The following is a 9,465-nucleotide window of genomic DNA, read 5'->3' on the forward strand; positions in this document are numbered from 1 at the left end:
CAGTAAAGGCACAAGACAAGTGTGTTTTAACAACATTCATTCATTGAGCACAGTGATTCAATCATGAATGGAAACCCCCACCACAAAACTACAGAACAAGTGACACACAAGTTACAAGCCAGAAACTCATGTGTGTCTCAACAATCAAGGACAAATACCAGATCAACAAAAATATGACATGTAATTTGTAAATGCTTTGAGGTCGCGCATGTTTTAAAAACAAGTCGTGACAGACATCCGGTGCCAGGAATCCGGCTACTTTCACTTTCGCCGGATCGCTAGCTCTTCGAAAATGCATCACAACTCCCTTAGTTTCATTTCTATGGCTTAAAACTTCGTACAACGTGAGAAAATACCTTGAAGATACCCAGAACAACAACAATAGTACATGTAACTGCTTTAATGTGAGGTCGCGTGTGGTCAAGCGTTGTCGCACAGTACTCGGTCAGATCGCGCTGACGGTGTGAACATGCGCGTTGCCTTGTACTTCCGCCGGATCAGTTACCGCGAGAATTTTTAGCTGTTACTTTGTTCTCGGACGAACCTTTGCGATCTTTTTTTTTTATTTGACCAAATTGTTTTGTAAAAACCGTAAGATCTTGGGCATACGCCGTAAGACTTCAAAAACATCAAAATTCCGTAAGAATTACGCGAAAAACGTAAGACTTGACAGGTATGGAGATGAACCTGCAGAACTGTGCATCCTCACTGAAACCTGACATATTCATCCCAACATTTTATGAACTCAAAAACACAGAAAGTTGCTTTCACACGCCAGCTTTGATTGCCAGTGATTATCAAAACGGAACTCGTGTGGTTATCAAAACGATACTCGTGTTTCAAAGCATGGCTCCCTGTGTTGATTGTGCACTTATTTTCTCACTACCAAAATGATGACAAAAACGATGTTTGGAGGTTTGTTGTCAGACCAGCTTTTTTGTCGGTCCTCGGGGGGCATATCGACTTTTGTTTCATATCCCCCCGTCGGACCGACAAAAAAGCTGGTCTGTCAACAACCCATCAAACATCTTATATTATAATATTGATCAGCTATTTGTGACTAGGTTCCAAAAAGATGGAAAATGTATGCAATGATGATTTGATGTTATGATATGTGTTAGGGCCGGTGTCACGATTTCATCTTTCGCCTGTGTACATATTTCCCCCTCGACATATACTCAAGACTGAAATGTTGTTTCCTGGTAAAATTAAGAAGTGAAATTATTTAAGGACGAAAAGCATGTCAGTTTCTTGCATGTGAAGAAAATTGGTGGTAAAATTTAATAGATTTCAACCTCAAAATCGAATTCTTCGAAAACGTGTACTGAGTAGTTACGTCCCTTGAGTAAGAAGGAAACATTTTAGGATGAATCAAATTTCTAAGTTGAATAAAACAAATTGGTTGGACAAATTTGGCCCCATGAATGTAAGGTACACAAGGTCGCTCATCAGTACCGTCGAAGGGTGTTTTTTTTGTTCAGTGTAGAGTTTATACTAGATCAACGAGGCCGAGAAGCGAAATATCAACACGGCGAAAGATGAAAACGTCACACCGGACTCGCTGGAATATCACTCACGGACACAAACACATACACGTCTTTCTCTCGCCATTCCGTCCACAACAGATCGATCATACAACAGTAGCAAACAGTCACTTGACTGGCATGACATTTTTACATTTAGTCAAGTTTTGACTAAATGTTTTAACATAGACGGGGAATCGAGACGAGGGTCGTGGTGTATGTGTCTGTGTAGAGCATTCAGAGAAAACTAAGGCCAAAAAAAAATAGGTCTGTTTACGGTAACATAGGGTGAAAAAATAGGGTCGGTAGGTCGGCTTTTTTTTCTTTTTTTTCAAATTTTTTTTTTCCATTTTTTTTTCTTTTTTTCAAATTTTTTTTTCTCCCCTCTCTATGATGTTTCACAGTTCATTTCTTCTCATCAATCCCTGTTTTTGCCCAACATAACTAAGATTATTGTTCAGGAATTTATAGCTGTAACTGTTTTAGTTTGTTTTAAAGTGTTCAATAAATATTATTTATACAAGATCGCCGACAGTCAAACTCCAGTCCAACTCGAACTCCTCGTCGTTTCGTGTAGAAGCTTTGGCGTGAGCCGCATAATGTTTCGGGTCAAAGTCCGCATGAATGTCATGAAAAACGTTAATGATACTAAAACTCGCTGGATAGGTACTGATAATTTTCACCCCATCCTTTTCATGACAACATTTATCAAGTTTTACAGCTAGCGGGTGGCGAACACCACTGCGTGCATCCATTTTGAAATGAAGTAACACGAGTGACGACCCTTTACTCCTAACAGTACTTTGAGCTCACCTCCCTTATTCTGTCGTCTGCTGTTTGAGCGCAAACAGCTCTATTTTGGATGCGGTTTTTTTTTTTTTCAGACGATCCAAAAAAAAGATTAGGGTCGGGCCTAAAAACTAGGGTCGGTCGGGTTACCGTAAACAGAAATTTTTTTTATTTTTTTTGCCTAATGAAACTTGACATGAGAGTTCCTGTGTATGATATCGCCAGCACTTTTCTTTTTTTTGATAAATGTCATTGATTACGTCATATCCTGCTTTAGGTGATAGTTGACGCAACACTGTCACACACTCATTTTCAACCAAATCGATTGAAATTTTGGTCAAGCAATCTTTGACCCAGTCCGTACTATGGGATTACATTTCGGCTTGGAAGCTTAAAACGAATATTAGTTTGCTCATTAATGTTATCATTAAAAACGAATTTTCACTTACAGATTAAAAACGCACTCAGAATGAAAGAAAATAGGTTGAGTTTAATGATCGCAATGATCGGTCTTCGGGCCGAGACTTTCTTTGGAGTTGATTTTTTTAGTTTGATATCTCTTCCAGGTTCAAAAAAACGCCCATCCTCCGTGGCGCAGTGGTTGGCGCATCGGACTGCGGGCCGGGAGATTGTGGTTCGAATCCCATAAGGGGAGCATGGGTTTTTCGGGCTTCTGTCGAGTCACCCTTGAATGTAAATGCAACATATTCCATGTAACAAACACATCTGTAATTCATAACCTGTATTACTAGAATCAAACGCACACACACACTACACTACACACACACATTACACACACATAAACGCACACACACACGCTACACACACACACACACACTACACTGACACACAGACTCACACATACACACTGAAACGTTGGCATTTCAACTTGTATACAATTTACTTCAAACAAACCATTCATGCCAACAATGTACACAAACATCCTCATTTCTGTATGTTTGTTTGTTTGTTTGTTTGTTTGTTTATTTGTTGCTTAACGTCCAGCCGACTACGCAGAGCCATATCAGGACGAGGAAGGGGGGGATGAAGGGGGCCACTTGTCAAGCGATTCCTGTTTACAAATGCACTAACCCATTACTTGTGTCCCAGCAGGCTTTAGTAAAACTAAATTAATACCTACTGGAAGATTACCAGTTTCCAGTATGTTAAAATAGGCTTAACCTATCTACTGCTGGACTTACATCAGAACACTAACAGATTAAACTATACATGAATCGCGAGACAAGCGGAAAGAGAAGAGATTTATGGAAAAAATATAGGTGAATGAGCAAGAAGGCAGAAAAAAGAAAAGAATTCATGAAAAAAAAGAGAGCATGACAGGAAAGAGGAACCAAAAATCTACCTAACAGCAAACTAGAAAGCTCCTGCGGTTCCAAAAACAGGAGGGGCCTTTAATTTCATAACCGCAGTGCCCCACTGCGGGACTCATTTCTGTAACCAAGTGCACAAAACACTCAAATCAGCTTTGGAGACACAGCCAGTCAAACAGTAGTGAGTTCGGACTAAAAAAAATAGCCATATAATAGCCATATGAATACTGTACTTCTATGTGCAAAGGTTTCCAGAGCGTACCAGGAGACAACAGCAGCCGGACACTATCACAAACAACTCTCTACATATGTCAGGTGTGAGCTGTCTTACTGACGCACATGACACGTAGAGCTACTTTAATAGTTGGCCGGGAGACAACTCTTTCTTTCTTTCTTTCTTTATTTGGTGTTTAACGTCGTTTTCAACCACAAAGGTTATATCCCGATGGGGAAAGGGGGGAGATGGGATAGAGCCACTTGTTCATTGTTTCTTGTTCACAAAAGCACCAATCAAAAAATTGCTCCAGGGGCTTTCAACGTAGTACAATATATGACCTTACTGGGAGAATGCAAGTTTCCAGTACAAAGGACTTAACATTTCTTACATACTGCTTGACTAAAATCTTTACAAAAATTGACTATATTCTATACAAGAAACACTTAACAAAGGGAAAAGGAGAAACAGAATCCGTTAGTCGCCTCTTACGACATGCTGGGGAGCATCGGGTAAATTCTTCCCCCTAACCCGCAGGGGGTGTCAAACAGTAGTGAGTTCGGACTAAAAAAAATAGCCATATGAATACTGTACTTCTATGTGCAAAGGTTTCCAGAGCGTACCAGGAGACAACAGCAGCCCGACACTATCACAAACTGAAACAACTCTCTACATATGTCAGGTGTGAGCTGTCTTACTGACGCACATGACACGTAGAGCTATTTCAATAGCTTACTCTTAAGGCCGGGAGACAACTCTGTCACTTGTCAGTGCACAGCAGCTTCTGTGAAAGGGGAACTACTGCGTCACCCGGTCACATTTACCATCTTCTTCTTGTTTGCACACACTCAATCCACGACTTGATGTGCAATTATGGGCAGAAAGCGACAAATGTACACACACAGACACCATCATGACTCAAAATTAACAGTGATTGCCACGATCTGCTGGAAGATCAAATAAACAAGCCATTCTGCATTCATTCTGCCCCGTCGCGATATAACCTTGAATGGTTGAAAACGACGTTAAACACCAAATAAAGAAAGAAAGAAAGAAAGAATTCATTCTGCCCACAGTCACAAAAGAAAGAAAAAGAACCAGAGAGAGAGAGAGAGAAACACGGACACAGACGGAGAGATCTGCTAGAATATCGTTAAAGTCATTCTGAAGTCACTCTGCCCAGAGTCACGAAAGAACAAACACAGAGAGAGACAGACAGAAACAAAGCACAGGAGAGACAGAGAGAGAGAGAGAGAGAGAGAGAGAGAGAGACAGACAGAGAGAGAGACAGAGACAGAGAGAGACAGAGAGAGAGAGAGAGAGAGAGAGAGAGAGAGAGAGAGAGAGAGAGAGTCTGTGTGCGTTCCTGTGTTCAGTGTCACACTTCAAAGCCTATTTGCATCTCTAAATATGTTAGTACAGCAAACTGACGCATGAGTCATGAATGCACAGGCATTCAACTGTACTGGTTTTCAAGACTGTCCATTTTACAACCAAGCATTCAACTTCTGATCAGCCAATCATTGCATCTTTCTTCTTCATTTTCTGTTTGATGCCGGTCCGTCTGTATTCCGTTCGCTCATCCAGGTACTCCTTGGTACACCGGTCAATGAACTCCTGATTTTGATACCTGCAACAAACGAGGAAAACAAATCAACACAGAGTATTGGAGCTCAACAAATACTGTTCAAGTATTAGGCCAAAAAAAAAATAGGTCTGTTTACGGTAACCCGACCGACCCTAGTTTTTTCGCGCGACCCTAGACTTTTTTTTGGCATTTCGGAAAAGAAAAAGAAAAAAAAATCTTTGTTTTTTTGGCAAAATAACGTAAAAATATGGTTTCTTGGAGAAAAAAAAATCCCGACCTACCGACCCTATTTTTTTGGCCTATGTTACCGTAAACAGACCTATTTTTTTTTGTTGCCTTAAAGCATTCAGCGGACACATACCTACACACTGAAAGGTCTGATACTAGGAATTAAAATTGAACAAATACAGAAAACCTGGAAAGGTGAGAAAACACTCCCCCTTTTTATTTTAAACCTGACTTTCTCAGATATTTGGAGATCTTAAATTCACTGTAATAATATTAACAATAAAAACGAAATTTCTATGTTGCAAATCCTATAATTGTTTGAACTTGAAGCGCCTGAGGTCCTAACATGACTAAATAAGAACAAAATACAAAATAATGTTCTGTGTGTTTGGATTCTGAGAGAAATATCTAAGGTGCAAATCCTATAACACTGTCAAGCGCCCAACATCCTAACAAAACTAAACAAATAACAAAAATAATACATGTGTGCGTGTGACGTGTGACATACGTTCCCATGTTTCTGGGAAGTGGGGTGTTTGCCAAATGGCGACCCTGTCCATAAAGACCACCTGTCTAAAGAGACCACTTTTGCCAAGTCCCTTCGGTGGTCTCTTTAGACAGGTTCGACTGTGACAACAATCTGCGCGCTTGGATTCTGAGAGAGAAATAAAGCCATAACTTACGCTGTTGTGAGACACAGCTCCAGGTTCTTTGCAACGTGCCGACACATGAAGGGCAGCAACACGCCCTGCTCTTTTGCACACTCACCAAACTCTGCAACACAAGTCAAAGTTCTTGTTCTTTTTAAAGTGTAATAGATGATCATGGAATAAATTTCAACTGTAGTAAATATTCACACAAAAACAAGGGCAAGCACTCACAACAAGGCTTTTAGAAAACGCACTGGTGATAGGCACTCCAAATGTATGCAAGATTCTGCCCCCTGTATACATAACATTCGGACATTAACTTCCCGTCGCAAAGCGAATTTGCCATACAACGCCACTTTGCTCGCAGAGCATTTGATTATCAGGGAGTACAAAAAACTAAAACAATCTGAAGCTGCACGGCCTTTACTGCAACGCCGATAAAATTCTCAGAGTGTACATAAAAGATCAGAGAACCGCATCAACTAGGACTAGGAGTGTCATTGAATGCCATTTTAGTTTTTACGAGAAAACGCCTCATTTTTACATTTAGTCAAGTTTTGACTAAATGTTTTAACATAGAGGGGGAATCGAGACAAGGGTCGTGGTGTATGTGTGTGTGTGTGTGTGTGTCTGTCTGTCTGTGCATGTGTGTGTGTAGAGCGATTCAGACCAAACTACTGGACCGATCTTTATGAAATTTTACATGAGAGTTCCTGGGAATGATATCCCCGGACCTTTTTTTCGATACATATCCGGCTTTTTGCAAAAGTTGAGGCGGCACTGTCACACCCTCATTTTTCAATCAAATTGATTGAAATTTTGGCCAAGCAATCTTCGACGAAGGCCGGACTTCGGTATTGCATTTCAGCTTGGTGGCTTAAAAATTAATTGATGACTTTGGTCATTAAAAATCTGAAAATTGTAAAAAAAAAAATTTTTTTATAAAACGATCCAAATTTACGTTCATCTTATTCTTCATCATTTTCTGATTCCAAAAACATATAATTATGTTATATTTGGATTAAAAACAAGCTCTGAAAATTAAAAATATAAAAATTATGATCAAAATTAAATTTTCAAAATCAACTTAAAAACACTTTAATCTTATTCCTTGTCGGTTCCTGATTCCAAAAACATATAGATATGATATGTTTGGATTAAAAACACGCTTAGAAAGTTAAAACGAAGAGAGGTACAGAAAAGCGTGCTATCCTTCTCAGCGCAACTACTACCCCGCTCTTCTTGTCAATTTCACTGCCTTTGCCACGAGCGGTGGACTGACGATGCTACGAGTATTCGGTCTTGCTGAAAAATTGCATTGCGTTCAGTTTCATTCTGTGAGTTCGACAGTTTGACTAAATGTTGTATTTTTGCCTTACGCGACTTGTTGATTCATAGTATCAAAGCTAGGGACAAATTACCACACACAAAAACAAACACACACACAAACGGATGCTACACCGCAGTTTATTGTCAGAGTTCAGAACACACTTGGAGAGTGTATCGACCTAGAAGTGGTTGCATGCTATGTGAATGTACAATATTGCTCTCAGAAAAAAAGATTGCGAAAGTCAATACGTCAGATTGATTTTCATTGGCTTCTTCCTAACGACTTGCAAGGGCACATTTCATTGGCTTAGACTTTAGAGACCTATCGATCCTATACACACTCGGAGTGCTTGTAGCCTTTCCCTTTAGAAAAAGACAAAAAGGAGTTACTTCCCCTTTACTAACACTTGCTAAGGTAACGAACAAATAGTGTATACTCAAAAATGTTGTTACACACACTCACACACACCATACCTCGGACTTCCACAGAACAAAATTCAGTTTTTGCTTTCGCTTTCATCTTCAATGTTATCATCACTTCTTTCTCCACGCGCCGAAGAGACTTATCATCAGGATCACCTGCCAAACAGACAACAGAAAAGAAACACTGAAAAGCAAAATAATAACAAAGAATATCCCTGTTGCGCATATGCCTTATCGGCCCTGCAACGTAAACATCCAGGTACAGATCCAGAATAGAAAAACTTCAATTCTAGCTGTTTTCAGATGTGTCCATGTTTGCAAAGTTATCATGGATAACACTGATCGGCAGCGGACGGCATTGTTACTCTTGCTGGTTACACATCTCTCTTTAATTATTTGGCCTGCCGCATTCTGAAGGTGAAGGAAAGTGGGACTTGAATAATTGTGCAACGTTCTTGAAGAACGATTTGACTTTTGAACGTTACGCAAAGACCGCTGCGTAAATGAAAATAACAAGAATTGTCATCATTTTCACGAGTTTTCGTTCACAAACACCTGGGAAATAAATCTCATGTTCCCCATGCAATAACTCGAGGTGGTGAATGGGTTTGAGCTTTCAGGTGAAACGTGGATTGTCAAAGTAAAAGCCAATCAGGCTGATTGTTTGATGTGTGGAACCATCGCGGCTTTGGATTTGTGTTTCCGAGGACAACGATTGTAAGCATTCACTCTCAAAGACCCAATCAATGTTGATAATTACCGCGGCGACTCATGGTCAATTTGCAACTTATCTCTGTAATCGCAAAATCCACAACGAAGTCATAAACACTTAAAAGAAAAGAAATATGCTCAACACTTACTGAACTCACAGGTATGATCTGTACATTTTCAGACTGGAAGAAAAGCGTCAACAAGCTACGTTTGACGTCACATACAAGGTTGACGTGTTATCTCGAGCTACTGTGACGATGCTTTGTGGCCCGGAGTTGGATTCTAAAAATTCGTCTCCCTGTGGGTTAGGCCTAAAAAAAAAATAGGTGTGGTTACGGTAACCCGACCTACCCTATTTTTAGGGGCCGACCCTATAACTTTTTATTACATTTGTCAAAATAATACCCCAAAAAACAAGTAAACGAGTGCAGAAAACGCAATGAAAGCGAAAGCGCCTGAGTCGCACACTTATTTCCCTGTCAAGTAGGTTTAATTTGTACACATTAGAAAAAAAAGTTAAAAAAAAAAAAAGTGATTGCCTACCTTCCTACCCTATTTTTTTTGGCTATGTTACCGTAACCACACCTATTTTTTTGTTGTTGTTGCCTTATTGTGTATTTTGTTGCACAACCAAAATGATGACAAAAACGATGTTTGGTGGCTTGTCGTCAGACCAGCA

The 9,465-nt window shown here is 39.9% G+C and overlaps 1 protein-coding gene across 1 annotated transcript in view; it reads right to left on the reverse strand.

Annotated features, from left to right (window-relative positions):
• Window positions 1-3,188: 3,188 nt before the first annotated feature.
• Window positions 3,189-9,465, reverse strand: part of LOC138979437 (COX assembly mitochondrial protein homolog) — a 7,845-nt gene continuing 1,568 nt past the window's right edge. The window contains exons 2-4 of the mRNA XM_070352157.1: window positions 8,127-8,231; window positions 6,357-6,447; window positions 3,189-5,487 (exon numbers count right to left, since the gene is read on the reverse strand). Coding sequence (XP_070208258.1) covers window positions 5,370-5,487; window positions 6,357-6,447; window positions 8,127-8,231 — 314 coding nt within the window. The 3' untranslated portion in view covers window positions 3,189-5,369. The remainder of the gene's footprint in view (window positions 5,488-6,356; window positions 6,448-8,126; window positions 8,232-9,465) is intronic.

Source organism: Littorina saxatilis, linkage group LG11 (genome assembly GCF_037325665.1).
Source record: "Littorina saxatilis isolate snail1 linkage group LG11, US_GU_Lsax_2.0, whole genome shotgun sequence".
NCBI lineage: Eukaryota > Metazoa > Mollusca > Gastropoda > Littorinimorpha > Littorinidae > Littorina > Littorina saxatilis.